At 47.6% G+C, this 19,072-nt stretch overlaps 1 protein-coding gene across 3 annotated transcripts; it reads right to left on the bottom strand.

Annotated features, from left to right (window-relative positions):
- Positions 1 to 7,053: 7,053 nt before the first annotated feature.
- LOC122843592 lies at positions 7,054 to 15,375 on the bottom strand. 3 transcript variants are annotated; one of them, XM_044138454.1, is made up of 3 exons: positions 14,794 to 15,375; positions 9,586 to 9,770; positions 7,054 to 9,479 (listed from the first exon to the last, which is right to left on the bottom strand). In XM_044138454.1, exons 1-3 carry the CDS (start codon positions 15,126 to 15,128, stop codon positions 9,466 to 9,468), a joined length of 534 nt encoding a protein of 177 aa, XP_043994389.1. In that variant the 5' UTR covers positions 15,129 to 15,375; the 3' UTR covers positions 7,054 to 9,465. The 3 variants fall into 3 exon arrangements, 2 of the variants coding, with proteins under 2 accessions (XP_043994389.1, XP_043994388.1); XR_006372733.1 differs by lacking the exon at positions 14,794 to 15,375 and adding an exon at positions 13,778 to 14,206 and having other exon boundaries at positions 9,465 to 9,770; XM_044138453.1 differs by having other exon boundaries at positions 9,465 to 9,770.
- Between the last annotated feature and the right edge of the window lie 3,697 nt (positions 15,376 to 19,072).

Here is a 19,072-nt window from a genome sequence, read left to right as displayed (position 1 = left end):
ACTTTAGTGTACCCTGTTGTGGTTCTGATCCGTTCTCCAGGTGTTACTGCATTTATCTTAGTTCTATGTCTAAATGATTTTATTGGTGAGCCCAGAGCTACAGGAAACCCTCTGGCTGTTACCGTGGGAAAAGTTTCACCATCTGCTGCAAATAATGCTGCAGACGGTGCAGCATTATTTGCTCACACTCCACCATCTGCAGTGGTGGAGTGCTGTCAGAAAGGTTCTGCTGCTGGTTCTGAGTTCAGAGGTTTTTGTGTTGTTTTCTTCAGTTGGTGGTTCTTGGGGCAGCGCCCCCACAGGCCAGGAGGGAAACAGACTCAGAGCAGAGAGGAAGAGAATCACAGCAGGACCGAGTCTACCGGACTGCCAGACAATCAGAGACTGGTTCTGTTCAGCTGGGACTGGACCCCCAGGCTCCTCTGACGCTTCACAACGTCTGCTGCAGAAGAAGAAACCAGAACCTCCCAACCATCTGGGAGAAAGTTTTAAATCAGCTGAAGGAGTTTGTCTCGTCTGGTGTCAGGTTCTGGTTCCGACCCGGTTTTATGCTCACCCAGTACGGAGTCCATAGATCTGGGTCTGTTTGAGGACCAGCTGGACGTTCTGCCCCATCACTGGGGTCCATTCGGGCCAGGTTCTGCTTGGCCAGGTTCTACTGGAAACAGGAAGTAGAAGAACCCCTCGCTGCTCTGCCTCTGGTTTCTGTCAGCTGGTCGTGTTTCTGTGTTTTGGGCGCTGTGCCTTTAAGAGCGGGCAGGAGGAGTGAGGCTGTGGCAGGGTGTGTGTGTGTGTGTGTGTGTGTGTGTGTGTGTGTGTGTGTGTGTGTGTGTGGAGCTGACAGCTGGGGGTTTAACAGCACTGAGGAGAAACGGGTCAGCTGTTCTGAAACAAGAAAGTTTGAGGCAAGAGAATCCTGACCCGGTCTGATCCAGATCCAGACCTGGTCCAGACCCAGCCGGGTCATGTCCCTGCCGGTACCTGAAGCGGGTCAGCGCCAGCCAGAGGAGCAGGACTTTGTCCGGGCCTACGAGAACGTCAGAGAGAAATATAAAGGTAATGTGAGGTTCTGCTGGGTTCTGACAGAACCTCTGAGGCGTGGTGCAGCGGAGGGAACCAGGCCAAATGGGTCCAGATGGAGCTGGTTCTGGTTCTGGTCAGTCTGGATGAGCTCTACTCTACAGCAAAGTTTCATTCTTGGTCGTCCAGGAATGAAACCAGCTAATGGACCTGAGCTGTCCTCCTCTGGACTAGTGGAGGAGACATGCTGGTGGCGCCAACGCCAATGGTTCTGATGTTCTGGTTCTGTTGGTTCAAGTTCTGATAGTTTTGGTTCTGATGGTTCTGGTTGTGTTGGTTTTGCCGCAGCGTCAGGCTGGTCTCCATGTGTGTCCTGAACAAGTAGAGCCTTCCTCTCAGCGACCACAGCGCTCTCTGTGGTTGCTGCAACATCACTTCCTGTCAGGAGGCTGCATGGCTTCCTGCTGATAAATCAGTTTCAGCCGCCTGGATCAGTGAGAAGCGGTTCCACAGTGGGCCTTCTAGCAGCTGCAGAACATTTCCAGGATCAGAGACTAAAGTTTCCGACCAGAGAAACTCATCCAGACGTTTGATTCCTGCAGCAGCGTCTTCACAGGTCTGATTGACAGCCCAACGGCCCAGAACGCTGCTGCTGGAGTTCTGACTAGAACCAGGAGGATGGAGACACCACCTGGTTCTACATTACTTTAAACTGCTGGTGGTTTATAAATCACTGAACGGATTAAAGATCTTTTACTGCTGCTGGATCAACCTGCTGGTTCTGGTTCTGGTTCTGCTCTGCATTCAGAACCAAACGTGGAGAAGCAGCATTCAGCTTCTATTCACTACAGATCTGGAACAGAAAACTAAAACCCTGAGTTCCTTTACATCAGGGGGCCACAAAGTGGGTTCTGGAGGTCCGATTGGATCCTGATGTTTTATTCTCTCTTTCAGCAGGTCAAAGTTCAGCAGGTCAAAGTTCTTCTTTGGCTTCTAAAGATCCAGGTGAGTTAAACCAGGGAGAGACTAAAACATGCAGGAGGCCCTCAGGGGCCACTTTGGGGACCCCTGCTTAACTTCTATAAACCCAGTTGACTGGAGTCGACTTGATCAATAACTGGAATATTGATCAATAATCTGATGATTTATCAATCAATCAAATTTTATTAGTATAGCACATTTCAGCATCAAGGCATTTCAAAGAGCTTTACATCAAATCAAACACAGAAACACAATGCAAAATGGAATCAATAATCAAAACACGACAATGAGTGAAATTCAATCAATAAATTAGTAATTGATTATGTTTCTAATAAAATCCTAATCAGATTGGTTTTTAGTGGCGTTTGCATCCATAACAGGTTTACCTGTTTCACTCCTCCTGTGTTATATGGAACAAAATACCTGCTGCTATTTTTATTCCCAGTCGCTCAGTTTAGAACCCTGTAAACATCCTTCCAGCTCCTTCTCCTCTTTCACTGGATTTCGCTCTGGGACGCCGCCGCCCCTCACGGGTTTTTGTGCAATTCTATGGTTCCTCTTAGTGTCTAGAATTTACAGGTTTGTGTTACGTGCAGTGACCCTCAGTCACTCGCCGTTTTCTTAGATGAGTCCGCACATCACAATGTAATGTCAGCTATTGATTTTCAGAAAGCTGTTTTATCAGTGAGGTTTATGCTACGGTGGCCTGCAGGGTCATACAAGCTGCTAACAGCTGGATGATAGAAAGCAGGCAATAGAATGAGGGATCCTGTGCGATGGAAGTCCTCCAGGCCTCTAGGGGGCGTCTGCAGCAGGTAGCATCACCTAGGTAAATATCCTGATGTTCTGTATGTAAAACACATTTCTTCCTTCCTCCAACTTTCTCCTAGAGATTCTGTCGGGTTCCAGATGATGCCCCCCGCTGGTCTGGAGGAATTCGCTTCAATTCAAACTTTATTAAACACAAAAGCTTCTGTTTAGTGCGGTTTGCTGCTCTTCTTCTGTCGCAGTAGGGTTTTTTTCCAGTGCGTTTTGCAGTTTGCATTTCTCTGGATCTCATGGTGAGTTGAACTGCAGAGGCAGAACTTTCCCTCTCCTGGGCCTCAATGGACCAGGTCGGCTTCTGGTTCCGGCCAGGTTCTGGTACCAGGTCGCGGGTTTCTGCTGGGTAAACTATTTGCTGCTGAGTTCTGCTCTAGTTCTGACCGACCTTTAACCTTTAGCTCTGAGTCGTTTTGATTAAACCTAGAAACAGCTGGGTTCTGGTGGTGGGATCCTGTTCTGGAGAACCTTGGGTCCAATGAACCCTGCAGATACATGCAGAAGGTCTGGACTTTGACTAGGCCATTGTGCTGTTTGGATCCTGGTTCTATTCTGACTGTTGGACTCCAGAAGGTCTTGGTCTACAGAGAAGGTTCTGCAGAACCAGTCACAGCGCGTCTGGTTCTCTTGTGCTGCAGCAGCAGTGCATGATGGTCCGTGTTAGAGGCTGAGATTGTCTGAGCGCTGCAGAAACCCCGGATCCGTTCCATGAAACCGGATCCGATGTTCTAAAATAGTTCTGCAGGCGTGGCGCCAACATTTCCTGGACCTGCTGCAAGAAAACAGCAGATTATTAATCTGGAGGAGTTTAATCCAGGTTCAATGATGATGATCCTCATTAATCTGGATTAGGAAGGAGAACGTTTTCTGTAGCTAGCTAACTAGGTAGCTAACTAACTAGCTTGCTAGCTAGCTCAGTTCCCCATTCTAACTGGAACCAGCAGTTAATGAACCAGCAGAACCTGGAAGCTTCTCCTCATTAATGGACTTGAGCTGTCCTGGTCCGTCCAAACTGGAGTCCAGACTGCTCAGGCCAAACCAGTAACAGTGTAAATGTTACTGGTTTGTTACTGGGAGCTCTGGTGCAGCTGAAACTGGATCCTCATTGATTAATGATTATTGATCTGTTTCCTATTTAGAGATGAAACTGATTGCTGTCAGGATGAGGAGGAGTAGTGATGAAGAATAATCGGAAATAATCTGATGGCGACTTCCAGTTGTGAGAATGACCCAAGGTGCGACACTGGTTCTGATGGTTCTGATGGATCCGGTCCATGGAAGTTGATCAATGATGAACTCAGATTAAATCTGTGATTAGTCAGATTGTTCAAAAGCTCCAAACTGATCAGATAATCCCAGAGATTATCTCTGTTATTCTGGAATAATGATGAAATAAAGCAGGAAAAATAATTCAACCCATTTCAGATGCGGATCATGTGGGTCCGTTTCTGCCTGTTCATTGGCTGATGCTCAGAGACGGAGCCCCCTTTGCCCCCTCCTCCTGTAGGCGGGGCAGCAGCAGGCTGGGGAGGGGAGGAGGTTTGCTCCCCCTGCTGACTCCATCAGAGCCACGGAGCAGCAGCAGCAGAATCAGGATTAGGTCAGAACCACAGAGCTGTCCGGGTCCGGATCGGTCTGGAGGACATGGACCCCGCCCGCTCCATCCAGCATGAGATCAGCTCTCTTAAAGGTACGGGCTGGGTTTCCCACAATGCCCCTCTCCCTGCAGCGGATGCTGCTGCAGGATGCGACACTGAATGCGACTGATGGTGCAGCGCGGCTGGCGCGTTGCCACGGTAACTGCATGGGGGCTTCAGATGCTGCCAGGTCAGAGACTCAGCAGCAGAGCAAACATGGCGGCTTTGATGTATGTCCAGATTCTATCCAGATTAGTGAGTGGAATGTAGAAAGTTTTAAGGACACTGAGGCCGGGTCCAGAGATGGTTCTGGTTCTGACTGAGCTCTTAAAGGGCCGGTATCATGTGTTTTCCACAGTAACTATGTTTCCACCAGTTGTTATAAAAATGTTTTATATATATTAAAATCAATGTAGCTTCATAACTGAAATTGGGCCTCTGTCTCTTTAAGAAGCTCCTGCTCTTTCTGAAGTTTCGCCACCAGGAAGTCATCCAACATGGCTCCTCTTTAACCCTTTAACGTTTTACCAGCGCTGCTCTGAGCAGAATCTCCTATAATGAGCTCAGCAGCTGTTTGCTAATTGCTGCTGGCTAGTCTGAAGGAGCTAAGTAGGGGAGGAGCTGCGCCTTGAAGGCGGGGCTAGGTCCACCTAGACGTTTTAGCAGCTGAATGGTTGCCATAGAGACTAAAGGATTTCTCTAACATGAAAGAATCAGAGCAACACTGCAGAAAAAATGTGATGGGAGAGACCAAAGGTTTATCTAATGACGCCGGCCCTTTAAGAACCTCTGACCTATTCTGGGTCAGTCTGTTTCTGGAGACAATCACAGATATAGTCTGGTCAGATTATAGATCTAACCCCAGTAGACGTTCTGCTCTGGAAACAACATGCAGCTGTCACCACCAGGGGGCAGCTGCTGTTCTGTGGTGTTTCTTGGCTGGTTTTTCCCATAATGCTTTGCTGCAAAGCATGAGGAAGTTGAAATAGTTTGAGTTGCTATGGAAATGCGTACTTCATCCAGAATGACCGTTTGGTTCTGGATCCGGTTCTGCTGAGTCACTGGTTGCCATGGTGAGTCCATTGCCTTCCGGGGGGCGGAGTCAACCTGAACCAGAACACTCTGAGCTCTGATTGGTCAGAAACCAGGAAGTGGTCAGGCAGTGGGAGACGCTCTCATTGGTTGGTCCTGTAAGCTGAACCGGGTCAGAACCACTGAGAACAATTCTTCTGAGAGCATAAAGTAGCTCAAGTCCAAAGTTCTGGTGACCCGGTTAGGTTCTGAAACATAACCGGGTTCACCAGAACCCAACCAGAGTTCTGCAGAGTTTCTGTCAACAGACTGTGTTTTATTTTGAAATCTAGGTTCTGGTCCGGCTCGGCTGATAGAACTGAAACCGGGTCAGAATCGGGTCACTCCACAGGAAGGTAATTGATTCTGAGGCCTGGTTCAGAACTGTTGGGTTCTATTTCCCAACAGAACCAAAGCGATGTGCTTCACTGAGCGACCCAAAACACTGCAGACCTGTCTGACCCAGTTCTGGAGGCTCAGAACCAGTAATCTGGAGTTCTGTCCAGAGTTGGGTCAGAACCCTCTTGAGCTCCATCTTGGGTGTGGATAATGGCTCGGTTCTGGTTGCTGAGCAAACGGGTCGGGCTTTCCCCAGTCTGTGTGGGGCGACCTGGTTCCGGGTGACCCAGTTCCGGCCTCGACCCAAATCCTCTGGGCTGTGTTCTGAGCCAGCTGCTGTGACTCCAGCAGCCTGAGCGGAACCTGAACCTGTTCTGAGCCCGTTGGACCTGGACAGAACCCGGTTCTGTCTGTAATGTGACGAGCCAATCAGATCGTCTCATAGATCAAATCTGAAAAGTGTGGCGTGCCTCCAGATCAGATGAACATCATCAGGTCACACCTCAGGCTTTCAGCTGATTCAGGGCTGGACTTTGACTAGGCCGTTCTATTGTGCATGTTCCTGGTTCTGTTCTGACCCGGTTTGGTCCAAACTCCAACTGCTGGACAAATGGACTGTCTGGTCCAGTCAAAGGCTGCTCCATCTAGGTTCTGTCTGGTCGTCTGTCGGCCATATTGGTTCCAGTCGGATCCATTAAAGGGAATTTCACTGCAGACTCTTCCTCCTCCTCCTCCTCCTCTTCCTCTGCTGCAGTCTTCGGGTTCTGCTGGAGGACGGGATCTGGTCCAGCCAGTGGTTCCACCTGCAGTTCTGGCAGCGGCCAGCAGGGGGCGGTGTAGCAGCAGCAGAACGTTTCTGGGTCTTTCTGTTGGTTTTATGATGTTCGGCTCCAGTTTTACCATCGCAGGTTCTGTTGGGCCCGGTTCTGCCAGACTTGTGAGGTCCAGCCAGAGGTTCTGGGTTGATCTGTGACCTTCATCACGTCTCTCCTCCTCTTCCTCTGAGAACTGAATTGGACCTGCAGGCGGTTCTGGACAGAACCGAACCCTTAGAACCAGACGAACAGAACTTTACTCACGTGCTAACGAGCGATTTAGAGCGAGTCACAGTAAAACAATAAAATCATCTAGAGTTTGTGTTTAAAACATCTTGTTTCTGGTTTGACCAATAAAAACTAAAAGATAAAAGCATCTCAGGTTTTATTAATTCTGTTCTGAAAAATATAAATGATTATAATTCAGAGCCAAACCCGTCTGGCTCCTGACAAATCTTTATTTCAGTGGGATTTTATGTAATAAACCAACAGGAAGCTGGTTTTAACTATGAAAATAAAAATCTGAAAAGTGTGGCATGCATTTAGTCCAGGTATTGTCACTAAGGAAACTAAGGAAAGGAAACAAATGTCCCCAGACTTGAGCTGATTCATCAAAGCTGCAAATGTTCAGGAAGACAGGAAGTCTGTTCAACTGCAGGACTTTCAGATTTCACTCCCAAACAGGCAACCAAACAACCGTCTGACAGGCAACAATGTCTGTTGGTTCGAAATGTCCTCGTTTCTCATGAGTCAGAGCTGCTCAGTCATCTGATGGCAGCAGGCTAGGCGATTAGCAGCAGGCTAGGCGATTAGCAGCAGGCTAGGCGATTAGCAGCATGCTAGGCAATTAGCAGCAGGCTAGGTGATTAGATCAGGCTAGGCGATTAGCAGCAGGCTAGTCGATTAGCAGCATGCTAGGCGATTATCAGCAGTCTAGGCGATTAGCAGCAGGCTAGGCAATTAGGAGCAGGCTAGGCGATTAGCAGCATGCTAGGCGATTAGCAGCAGTCTAGGCGATTAGCAGCAGGCTAGGCGATTAGCAGCATGCTAGGCGATTAGCAGCAGGCTAGGTGATTAGATCAGGCTAGGCGATTAGCAGCAGGCTAGGCGATTAGCAGCAGACTAGGCGATTAGCAGCAGGCTAGGTGATTAGCAGCAGACTAGGCGATTAGCAGCAGGCTAGGCGATTAGCAGCAGACTAGGCGATTAGCAGCATGCTAGGCGATTAGCAGCAGGCTAGGCGATTAGCTGCAGATTTAGCGATTAGCCAGCTGAACAAACAGCTCTCTCTGAAAGCAGTTTTTATGCTCATTAAACCAGATTATTATAATCCAGAAACTCATCTGAGGGATTAATGAGCTGCAGGGTTTCTTCTTCTACTTCTGTTTTTCTTCTTCTTCTCCTCTAATGAGACCTGTTGCACCATGTGAATGAATAATCTGCTCTAGTTAGCGTCTGGATTAAAACATGCAGGTTCAGATAGAAACCTCATCTCCAGGTTCACTTGGTTGCTGTTCCACGCTGGGATCAACAGGAACGTGATGCTGTACAAACCGTCTCCTAGCAACAAACGTGGCACTTTGCTGCAGTGACCGCTGTAAAGTGAAACAGAACGCAAGAACTTCAGGGGAAGTGATGGGGACACCGCTTGTTGCTGCTGTTGTTGCTGCTGGTAGTTTGAATCTTGTAGTTTCCTCAGAAACCTCAGCAACAGAGCGATTTCTTCTTCCAGAATGGGTTTGTCTGTAGTTGCAGCGTTGGGAAGCAGAGCGCTGAGTCATGCTTGTAGTTCTGGCAGAGCAGCGTGGGAGGAGTCAGAGGCTCCTTATGTTTTCTGGACAATCCAGTTGCTAATTGTCTGGGAAACTGAGGTTAAAATTGCGGGCAGGAAGCCTTATTGGCTCCTGAACACAACAAAGATCTCCAGAAGTCAAACTGGACTAAAAAACAAAACATGATCTGGTGTCTGTTTGTGTTGTTGTCTGCCCATACACCAGTTAGCAGTTTAACTGGTGTAAAGTGCTAAATCTTCCCCCAGCAGGTTTAGACTCCTCCCCTGCCCCGCCCTAAAGGATCCTGGCTGCTTGCTTAGGGTTAGGGTTAGGGTTCAGCATTAGACACTCGTTCCTCATCAACAGAGGGTTTTGCTTTATGTGTAATGTAGTGTAGTAAACACGGCATTGTAGCTGTCCGGTTCGGTCCGGTCCAGATCGTGTTGTGGTTGCTGATGGATGTTCTGGTGAATTCAGAATAAACTGTTTTTGGTTGAAGCAGCTGCTTTAAACCATAACTTTAAGTTTTGTTGCTGAAGAAGCAGAAATAACTTTAGGTTTTACTTCTTGTCTGTTTGGTATTTTTCTTTTTGTGGTTGATCTCAGGAGGTTTTTTCGATATATTTAGGTTCTGGTTCTGTGACTCAGTCTCACTTCCAGGAACCGTGTGTGTGTTGATGGTGTCGCTGTCGTGTGTGTGTGCTCGTGTTTCTGTGGTGTGTCCGTTGCCATGGCAGCAGGCATACCGGACCGGCCACGCCCTGGCAGTGGTTCTGGTGACTCACTGCAGCGGTCACGTTTCCTTCCTCCGCTTTCTGTCTTCTTCTGCAGAGTTTCCCATCCTGAAGCTGCAGCCGGAGTTTCCTGCAGGTTGTTACTCTGCGTCTCGCCTGCTTCCATTAGCTGCTCTCTGTCGGCCATCTTAGCCACGTTCCCTGGAGAGTTCCTGGTCCAGATGCTTTCTGTCCTCATGTCTCTTCACAGGCCTCTCTGGAGTTTCCATCCATATCATTCATTAGGATCAGAAACAAGATTTCTAATCAGGATGTAGAAACCTGAGCTGCTCAGTTGGCTGCAATCTGCAGATGCTGCCACTAGATGTCACTGGTCTCCATTTAAAGGTCAAACCTGTTTTAAAAGCTGAACGCTTCCTGCCCCGTCGTTCATCAGTGAAATGTTTTTCTGCTCCTTTAAAAGTTGCTTGGCAGTGAGTCCGTCGCCGCTGAACCTGCACACTGAGGACCATCAGGTTCCGCCATCTTGGTTTTCCTCCGGCGTCCCGACTGAGCGTGCTCCGTTCGGGGCTGTGGTTCCTGTCATCATTCATACATATAAAAGTATTCACACCTTCATTTTCTCACATTCTTTCTGGACTTTCAAAGTATTTTATTGTTTTATGACATGGTGCAGAATGGCATAGTTCAATCATAAAGTGAAGGATGATTATTTAACGATTTTGTGCGATTGGCACATACATTTATGGTCTGAAAAGTGTGGCAGGTATTTGAATAAGAACTCAGTAGAACCTGCTGGCTGCAGGTCTTCTGGTTTAACCGTCTCAAGTCTGTTCAGTGATTCTGTTAGATTCACATCTGGACTTTGACTAGGCCATTCTAACCCGTGAATGGGCTCTGATTCAAAGCATCCCGTCCAGCCGGTCCCTTTCCATGTCCAGGTTATGAACCAAGTTTGACTAGTAGTGACTCCTGTTTAGGCCTGTCGTGATAAACGATAAATCAATTAATACGGTAAATTAAAACTATCAACATCATTTTAATTATCGTCTCTTCCAGCCTTTTTCTCTTTCTGTTGATGACACTGAATGAAAAAAGGTTCAACTCCGCTGCTCTCCACTGACCCTCCCTTCCTCATTTCCTCAGTGTAATGTCCAGTTCACACTACACCATCTTAGAACATCAACGTTCTCAGATTGTCTTAAGGGGAAAATGTAGGAGTGAACTAACGTGTAGTGTGAACTATTGCATCAGGTAGTCGATGTTCCATCTTCTCTATTTAAATCTAATGATTACTGAAGGACAATATGGTTTACAGACTTCATAATCTGAACTCTTTTGGTTGAATCCAGTATTTATTTACACTTTGGTGTTTTTATTCATTTTTGTTAATGGAGACTGAGAATCCATTTTATTTTTGGATGTTTATTTTATCAGTTCCAGTGTTAAATGTTCTTTTGAAAATAAAGTGTATCTATCTTTGGTTGGAAATCACATGAATTATGATGTCATTTCCATTAAATCAGTGTAAAAAGGTCTTCAAACAATATTATTGTCTATCGCAATAATTTTTGAGACAATTAATCGTTGTTATGGTGACAGTCCTACTCCTGTTCCTTAGAGCAGACACAGGAAATGCATGCCGCACTATTCAGATGCCACGTCGGTTTGCTGTTGCAGAATCTCCTGAATGTTGGGGTTCAGTGAAACCGACCCGGTTCTGACCCAATAAGAAATGGCTGGATGGCTGCAGCCATTTTCACTGACAGGAACATGTTGGGATCGGCTCGGAGTTCACACCAGAGGTGTGTGTGTGGAATTCTGGTTCGACCCGGTTCCCAGATTGCTGTCGTTCCTCAGACGGGTGCAGCCTGTTGACAAAAACCGTCTGAAATAGTTTTCATTCCTTTCATGATGATCCAGCTCTGGTTCTGATGCGGGTCTGGTTCTGATCAGAAACAAATCACTCCTCTGGGATCCCGCTCGGCTCCAGCATTTTTCCATCAGAAGGTTTTTTTCCAGAACAATGGTCCTGTTCAAACGCCTCCACTGGTTCCCAGTACGGCTGCTGGTGGGAATGTTGGTGCAGCAGAGATCAGAGGCTGACCTCTGACCTCTGGACCAGTCAGTAGGATCTGCAGAAATCATCTGGAAGACTAAGAATAAAAACTATTAAATATTTAGTGTGGATCTGAGCCCACAGCATGACTCGGCCTCCACAGGTCAGTGAAGTTTGTTTAGTCACGTTTGTTTGCTGAATTAAAAAAAATAATAAGTTTGAATGTTTTGAGTCAGCCGTCCTGACTGAACAGAGAAAGTTGATTTATTTCATATTTGTTGATTTCTCGGCTTTTCTCTCCTTCATAGTTTCAAACATCAGCAGCTTTTAGAACCACTAAGGCCGCTTTGGACCGCTTCTCTTTCCCTCCTAGTCCGGACTCTCCACCATGCTTATTTCAGTATCAACTGGCTCAGCGGCGCCCTATGCTGGATGGAGGCCAAACTGCAACAACAAATATTCTGGAAGCATTTCCTGCGCAGGTGGTAGAGCTGCTGCCTTGCAGCAAGAAGGTCCTGGGTTCGATTCCCGGCCCGGGGTCTTTCTGTCTGCATGTTCTCCCTGTGCATGCTGGGATCTCTCCGGTTCTCCGGGTTCCTCCCACAGTCCACAAACTGTCAGGTTAATTGGTCTCTCCAAATTCTCCCCAGGCGTGTGTGTGTGTGTGTGTGTGTGTGTGTGTGTGTGTGTGTGTGTGTGTGGTTGTCTGTCTCTGTGTTGCCCAGCGATAGACAGGTGACCTCTGTCCAGGTGACCCCGCCTCTCACCCGGAACGTTGTCTGCAGAGGCAGCAGCTCCTCCAGACCCCAGGAGGATCAAGGTGTTAGAAAATGGATGGATGGCATTTCTAGAGTGAAGGAGTTTTTCTCAGCCGGTCTGAATTTATTTTGGTGACAAAAACATAATTTAATGCAGAGCGATCAGCGGCAGCGCTGCGTGATTCAGACAGAGTGAAGCGGCCGGTCAGACTGACCGCCTGCTGCAGGCCTATCGCTGCTTTTGCATTTCGTTAAAATCTCCCGTAAACCAGAGAAAGTTTCTAAATTTGATGCTTCTTGTGATGCTGCGTTCTGCTTCACTTTATGGCAGTCACTGCTGCAAAGCACCACGCCTGTTGCTAGGAGACGGTCTGACTACCACGTGACGGCAGACGTAACTGCTATATCTAATTTATTTGGGGGTTAGGGTGATTCTGAAGTGACGGCGGTTCTGACCCGATAAGAACACGGAGCTTTAATCTATCTGAAGGTCTTATGATAAACACTTGAACATTATTTTAATTTCTGACAGACGCAGCCTGGTTCCGACCCAAACTCTGGGAGCTGAGCCCGCTTTGAGAATCATTTAGTCAGGTTGTTTCTGGTAGAACCCGTCCTCCCCTGGTTCTGGTTCTGAGGTGTGGACCTCAGAGCGCCGCTGCTTTAAATCTGTTTTCCGCTCTTTGTAAGAAAATGTGACCCAGGGTGGCTCAAGCCGTGGCGCCGGTCCAGCTGCGCTCGGCACACGTGAGAATCAGAGAAAATGTTTCCAGAGGAAAAGCTGACTGCCCCCCCCCCTCCCTGCCCCTCCCCCTCCTCCTCCACGCCCCCCTCGGTTCTGATCCGAACAATGTCGTGAGGTCAGAGCGGCTCCGGCTCAGTTCTGCTTCCTCCAGAGAGACGATGGATCTGCGCTGCTGCTTCTGCCGCACCAAGCCAGACGGTAGGTCTGACTGCATGCTGGGCAGGAACCCTGCATCCCTCCTGCAGTGTTCTGCATTACTCCCAGCCGGGTCGGCCCGGTTCGGCCCGGTTCTCTGCTCTCTTTCTGCTTCTTGTCGTTTTTTGAACCACTCAGATTTGGGATCTTTGGTTTCCCTGAAACATCCTGAGCTTCAGTGGGGATCCTGGCAGCGGGACTGGGCCGGGCCGGGCCCAGTCCACTCACGGAGTTTTTCCACATCTGCTCCCCCCTCCCCCGCCTGCTGCTGACGTTTCAGATTTACTCCCACTGGAACATTTTAACACCCGTCTCTTCAGAAAGCTGCTTACTTTCCTGGAGTTTTCTGCAGCTTCCTGTCTGAGTCACAAACAGATCATCTGGTTTCCTCCGAGACTCACAGGAGGAACCAGAACCAGAACCAGAACCGGAGGCAGAAACAGAAACCCCTCCACTGTTTCTGCTGGAATCAATACAGAAAGTAACAAACTATCAGCCTCACATTATTGATTCCTGATCACCAGGTGATCGGTTGCTGCTCTGCAAAGCCGGGGTGGGAAGACATCAGCAATGACCTGGGGAGGTCAAAGGTCATCTCCAGACCTTCTGAAGTCCATCAGAACTTCCCAGGAGTGTAAATCCCCAGCAGATTGATTCCAAGGTCAGAGGTCAGAGAGTGAAGCTCAGGTCAGGCTGTCCAGCACGGTGGTGGAGGGATGGTGATGTGGGCGTGTTTTTGGATTAACGGTGATTTTGTCTGAACCAACATTTGGATTCTATGTAATAAATTATGACACTTGGTTATTTTCTGTAAATATTGGCTACGAACCCGAAGGGGGCGGGTCTTCCTGTCATGTGACCTTTTGGGTTGACCTGTGAGGTCACTGAAGCGTGAGGTCTGCTCCTGGTTTCTGACGTTTCCAGCCTTGGTCCATCCGACCCGGTTCTGACTTCTGAGGCAGAACCAGGTGCAAAAAGCAACAACAATATTTCAGCTTATTTAGCCTGACAAAATAAAATGATTTTCCAGAGTCGAATTTTCACCATGTTATTCATTCATTCATTCATTCATTCATTCATTCATTCATTCATTCATAAATGTCATGGTTATATTCATCAACCAGCTGAATATGTAGCTGGTTGAAAATTAAATATTCAGTTAGGAAAAATAAGTTTTAATTTTCAAAACACATTTATCTTGAAACAGATATTTAGCTAGAAAGCTAATTATTTAGTGTCCTAACTAAATATGTCATTTATATTCAGTTAGCAACCCAAGTATGTAAATATTTAACCAGCAAGTTAAATATTGAGATAGCATGCTAGCTTGCTAACATTTAGCTACAAGAAGCTAAATATTTAGCTAGCACGCTAAACATCTAGATAGCAAACGAGATATTTAGCAGGCTAGCATGCTAGCTAAGTATTTGGAATAACTGGTGAAAAATGACTGAAAATAAACTGTCAAGTTTTTCTGTGACAGGATGAATAAATTACTGCTGTTAGTTTTTGAAGGCGTAAGTTCACAAACTTACGTCATCGGAACCAGGAACGGTCAGTAACTGGACCGGTCCAAACGCTCCTCAGAGCGGAACCGGCCGTCAGTGAAGACTGGGTCAGGAACGGTTCTGGTTCTGAACACAAGGAAGCGCTTAGCTGCGCAGTGAGCGTTGGTTATTATGGGATGGCGGGATGCAGGATCTGGTCGGAATATTTGGATCATCTGCGGCTCGTTAAGCCGGATTCCTGAGAGGTGATCCTGGGCTCTTATCAGCCGGGAGCGGTGTGAGGGTGTGTGTGTGTGTGTGTGTGTGTAGGTGTGTGTGTGTCTCATGTATTATTAACCTGTGCAGACAGCCTGCAGCAGTCGGTCCGGCCCGGTTCGCTCTCTGTACCCAGACAGACTGAACCTTATTTTTGGCTCCAAGGCTGCGCGCCTGGAGCGCCGGATCAGTTTTACTAGCGAGGAAGAGGAGGAGGAGGAAGGACTGAGTCACCGGGCCGGCGGCGGCAGCAGGGGGGGAGGGGGGAGGGCAGCGTGCAGTTAAAGTCAGAGAGAAGTTGGCTTTTGGTTTAAAGTGCGGGACGGCACCACACCCACAGCGCCGCTGCCCCCACCCAGTGCTCCCAGTGCTCCCAGTGCTCCTCGTCCGGGTCTGTCCTCCGTACCGCGGGCCCATGCCGGCCGGACCCGCCGCCTTCCCGGCCCTGGTGGTTCTGGGTCATGTCGTCAGCTTGGTCGTCGTCTGGCATTGGCGGCGGCGGCGGAGGGAAGGTAAGCTGCTCCTCTTCCTCCTCTTCCTCTTCTGATGCTTCCCCCCCTTTTCCCCCCACCTCGGCTTCCGGTTCTCCTCAGATGTTAACCCTGTAAGTGCCGGTTCCTCTGCTCGGCTTAGGTTAACCCTACTTCTGTGTTGTCATGGCGACGCACTGGCCCAACTTGTTGCTGCTCTCAGACTTTAACCCAGGTGTTCCGAACATCAGCAGGAACACGCCCTCCAGGTGAATCTGCTCAGGTGAAGCAGGAACCTGTTTGGTAGCTCTGCAGCTGCAGGTGAAGAAATTTACATCCAGCTTATCGCGGCGGACACACCCCGCGCCTCAGATAACTTCCTGCTGGTTCTGCTAACTTCCTGGTAACAAATCCAGGTTTTTTGTTCACTAATGTGAAAACAAGCCCAAATCACCATTCCTCCACCACCGTGCTGCACAGATAGCATGAAGTGTTGAGCTGCTGTTTGGGTCATTGTTTTTCCAGAAGTATTGGTACGGCAGCCATCTTGTTTATAGTGAACTGAGGCTTTTTCCTTCAACCTCTCCTAGTAGCCATGGTGGGTACACTTCCACTAATGTGCTAATAGCACAGCTAGTTTTTAGCTGAGCACTTTAGCATTTTTGATAACTCTATCGGTTAGCGCACTTAGCTTCTCTTAAGCTAACTTTTCCAGATAAAGTCTGGCGTTAAGTCTCTTGACTGTTTTGTAAACTTTCAGGCTGACAAAGTTCAGCGTCTGAGTGTTTTGGTTTCTGACTTAAGAATTCTTCAACCATTTAGACAATTTTATTCTTGCTCTTATTTTGAAGACTGTTTACAAAGCAGCTCCACTTCCTCTCCTCAGGTTCTGTTTTTTTCTCCTAATAACTTTATTTAAAACATGAACACTAAAGCATGTCCAAGCTATTTTCACACGTGTATGAAACAAGTTAGCGCTTTAGCATTAACTTCTGCTGAATGCCATATTGTAGCTAATGGAGCTCTTTATACTTAGGACTTTATGGGTCCGTCCAGCTAACATTTTAGTTACCTTTAACCTGTAGAGTCAGAGGTGGATCACAGGTTTCTGGTTGTTTCTCTGAGCTTCAGACTCTGACCTCTGACCTCTGACCCTGGCTGATGCTGCTGAGATGTTTTCTTCTCATAACTTTTCCCAGGTTGATGGGCAGCACCAGTTGCTGCTCTGAGGTCCCTGCTGGTGTGTTTCTGCCCTGACATTGTGCTAGCTCCCTGCAGAGCACCACAATGTTAGCATGACATTAGCATGATGTCCAGGTGTTTGCTTTCTCTGAGCCTCCAGCTGTTCTTCAGATCAAACACTGAGAGCCACAGCTTTTTCTCTTCTCTCAGCCGCAGGTTTGTTTGCATTTGCAGCAGGTCTGCCTGCAGCTCTAGTAGCTGCTAGCTGTTAGCTGCTGCTAGCTATTAGCTGCTATCGGGAGCTACAAGGTGCCTTTGCTTCAGGGTGGAAGGTGAAAGTAGGGAAAAGGGATTGAGTGTGGAGCCAGGTTTATAAAAAGCTCCTGCATGGTCACATGATGGCCGTAAGCTGAGGAGCGTTTCCTGGAGACGCTCACAACAAACCTTCAGGTTGATCTGCAGGAACGCAGCGCAACCTGCAGCCAGGCACCAACTGGTCACAGGGTTCCCCAGTACACCTGCTGGGCCCGGCGCTCGGTCCAACATGTTTTTATAAAAGATGTTAAGTTGACAAGAAAAACTAAAATATTACTGGGTAATTAAATGTTATGGAAAACATCTCCAGTGAAACGATATTCAAACCCACAACTAGTCTGAAAACCAACAAATCAAAAATATAATTAAAATGAATATCAATTATTTGCACTTCTGTTTAATCCAAAGTAAGTCAGCGGCTCCATGGGGCCCCCAGGGCTTCAGGGGCCAGAAATGCTAATATGTTAACACAGATACACAAATGTAATATTTATTTATTGACATGATCAAAGCTGCTGAATTTGATTTAATGGTTTCAACATAAATCAAAAGATTTTAAATTGTTTAACATTTAAATGTAAGATTTTAAGGAACTGGCAAGTTTCCTTTGTAAAGGTTTAAATTGTTTAGTCACCATAGCAACAATCTGAAGATGTGAGTTTAATCTGTTCACAAATACAAATAAAGAAACTATAATTAACTGATTGTTTTCAGGTTGGTCAGTTAATCTCCTCCATCCTCCCAGATTAAATCAACCCAGAAGCTGTTAGAGCTGCTGATGTTTTAGCAGCAAGAGGGGCCCCTAAGTCAGATTCTGGCCCAGGCCTCATGCAGCCTTGGACCGGCCCTGCAGGATGAGTTCAATCTGCTGCTCTGAGCAGAGATGAGCAACAAACTGAGATTTAATTCAATGTGGCTTCAGCAGCTCTAACATTTCTGTCTGTTGAGTTTTAATAAGAGTCACAGAAACTGTTTTGGTTGCTCCAGTTTATGGGACGAGTTTCTCAGATCTCTGCGCAGCTGGACGCATCGACTCTGTCTGACTGAGTGGACAAAGCATTTGATACGGTTTGATGCTTCGTGCAACCGGGAAAATAAGAATAAAACTAATAACAAAATGATATAAAACCAGCGCGACGAGTGACTACGAGCAAAAGCTCCTCACCGGCTGAACCTGCATGATGAGGTTAGCGCTGGTTGGCTAACCGCTAACGCTCCGACCAACCGGGAACACAGACATGAGCTTTACAGGGCAGACAGCGCCACACGCTGGGCAGCGAGGTGAGATGGAAACGCCACATAATTCATTGTTCACTAAGATAAATCATCCTCAACACTCCTCTGAAAGCCACTAAAGTTATTCCTGCGGTTCATAGAGCTGCACAACCAGAGCTAACAGGGCGGCTTTGAACTCTGACCTTGATGAGGAGTTCTCTACAGAAACATGATTCCTCACAGGATGTTGATGTAGAGATCCATACTGGTCAGCCTGAGTCCACTTTGAGTGACAGGAGGAAGGCGAGCCGCGCCCAGGCAACTTAAGGAATAAAGCAGCAACGCGCCCAGGCAACGTAAGGAATAAAGCAGCAACGCGCCCAGGCAACTTAAGGAATAAAGCAGCAACGCGCCCAGGCAACTTAAGGAATAAAGCAGCAACGCGCCCAGGCAACTTAAGGAATAAAGCAGCAACGCGCCCAGGCAACTTAAGGAATAAAGCAGCAACAGGCCCAGGCAACTTAAGGAATAAAGCAGCAACGCGCCCAGGCGACGGAAGGAATAAAGCAGCAACGCGCCCAGGCAACGTAAGGAATAAAGCAGCAACGCGCCCAGGCAACTTAAGGAATAAAGCAGCAACGCGCCCAGGCAACGTAAGGAATAAAGCAGCAACGCGCCCAGGCAACTTAAGGAATAAAGCAGCAACGCGCCCAGGCAACTTAAGGAATAAAGCAGCAACGCGCCCAGGCAACTTAAGGAATAAAGCAGCAACGCGCCCAGGCAACTTAAGGAATAAAGCAGCAACATGCCCAGGCAACTTAAGGAATAAGTTGATGAGCTAGCTGTGTGGTTGACCCACTCTGCCGGTTTTCAATATAAACTTCTCTTTCCGTCCACAGACTTGCAGTCCAGCTGGATTTAAAAAGAAATAAAATATTAAGTGATTGTTTTATAAGTTTTTATTATTATTATTTTCCTAAAAACAATCAGCGTTTATCCTGGCGGGCCGCCAGGCTGATGAGACACTGAGGGAAATCCTGGCTCAGGCTGTAATGGTTTAGAGTCAGACTGGTTTTAATGGTTTTAATGGTTTAGTGGATCAGGAGGTTTGTTGTTCTCAGCATTAAGTCAGATTGTCTTTAATCCGGCCAGGACGCCGCGTTCTTAGACTGGTTCTGG

The sequence above is a fragment of the Gambusia affinis genome, linkage group LG14 (genome assembly GCF_019740435.1).
Source record: "Gambusia affinis linkage group LG14, SWU_Gaff_1.0, whole genome shotgun sequence".
NCBI classification, from domain to species: Eukaryota; Metazoa; Chordata; class Actinopteri; order Cyprinodontiformes; family Poeciliidae; genus Gambusia; species Gambusia affinis.
This window is presented reverse-complemented; position numbering and strand designations above follow the sequence as displayed.

Coding starts and splice junctions, on each gene's coding strand:
- LOC122843592 (XM_044138453.1), bottom strand. CDS start 15,128: ATGGGCCCGCGGTACGGAGGACAGACCCGGACGAGGAGCACTGGGAGC. Junction 9,771..14,793: donor GCTGCAGGCTGTCTGCACAG/GTTAATAATACA, acceptor GAATGATGACAG/GAACCACAGCCCCGAACGGA.